General features: G+C 48.8%; 1 protein-coding gene across 1 annotated transcript in view; it reads left to right on the top strand.

Moving 5' to 3' along the window:
• The window catches only part of LOC101846314 (protein timeless), a gene marked incomplete at its 5' end in the record, with an annotated part of 25,796 nt that overhangs the window by 16,303 nt on the left and 8,367 nt on the right, over positions 1-1,126 (top strand). Inside the window, 2 exon segments of the mRNA XM_013088531.2 lie at positions 148-233; positions 725-923. Coding sequence (XP_012943985.1) covers positions 148-233; positions 725-923 — 285 coding nt within the window.

The following is a 1,126-nucleotide window of genomic DNA, read 5'->3' as shown; positions in this document are numbered from 1 at the left end:
CTCTCTCTCTCTCTCTCTCTCTCTCTCTCTCTCCCTCCCTCCCTCCCTCCCCCCCACACCCCGGCATGGACACATGCCTTTCACCCAGTGCGGTGACCGTCGCTATGACCCGTCATGGTTTCATTGGTGTCCTTTGTATCTCCCCAGACTTCACCTTGTGGCCTGCACGCTCAACCAGATGTTCCGGGCTCTGCTCACCAACAGCAAGATGGACTATTTGCAGAACCTGCTCAGTAAGTGCTTGCTTCTGCCCCCCCCCCCCTGTCTTATAAACGTACACCATCTGTGTTTTCCCTGTCTATGCAATGATTTGTTTTGTGTCTGTCTACATAAACGTTTGTCTGGCTGTCTTACCATGTCTCTGTCTGTCTGTGTGTCTAACCATTTGTCTGTCTGTGTGTGTATAACCATGTCTCTGTCTGTCTGTGTGTGTATAGCCATGTCTCTGTCTGTCTGTGTGTCTAACCATTTGTCTGCCTGTGTGTGTATAACCATGTGTCTGTGTCTTTGTATGTATAACGATCTGTCTGTGTATGTATAACCATGTGTCTGTGTCTTTGTATGTATAGCGATCTGTCTGTGTGTGTACAGAATGCCTGAGCCTGGTGACCCAGCAACACGTTGTGTTTGTCCTGTTGATCCGCTACTACCTGTCTGTCTGTGTGTCTATGTGTCTGTCTGTCTGTCTGTGTGTCTAACCATGTGTCTGTCTGTGTGTTCACAGAGTGCCTGAGCCTGGTGACCCAGCTACGAGACTTGTTCGTTCTGTTGATCCGCTACTACCTGTCCTCGGAGCAGACGGCTGTGTACCTGCGTGACCTAGTTCAGACCAACCACGTACTCATGCTGATGGTGGAGGAGTGGCTAGCTCACGGCTACTTGGGCGAGCACTGTGGCTTCAGCATGTTGGAGCATGTCAAACAGTGAGTATGGGTGGTTGGCGGATTCTCTAGTGTGGTTTGCTTCTTCTTTCCTATCAAACATTTATCGTCCTTATCTCCCCTTCTTCTTTTTTGTGTTTGTTACTCTCTTGTAACACCTCTAATCTTCTGGTGCTCATATGACCTTATGCAGTTGCGAGCGCTGTAAAACCTTTACTAAAACTAAAAACAGTGAGTGGTGTGGG

The sequence above is a fragment of the Aplysia californica genome, unplaced genomic scaffold (genome assembly GCF_000002075.1).
Source record: "Aplysia californica isolate F4 #8 unplaced genomic scaffold, AplCal3.0 scaffold00757, whole genome shotgun sequence".
Lineage (NCBI taxonomy): Eukaryota > Metazoa > Mollusca > Gastropoda > Aplysiida > Aplysiidae > Aplysia > Aplysia californica.
The sequence above is the reverse complement of the archived record's forward strand: the minus strand, read 5'-3'. Positions and strand labels throughout refer to the sequence as shown.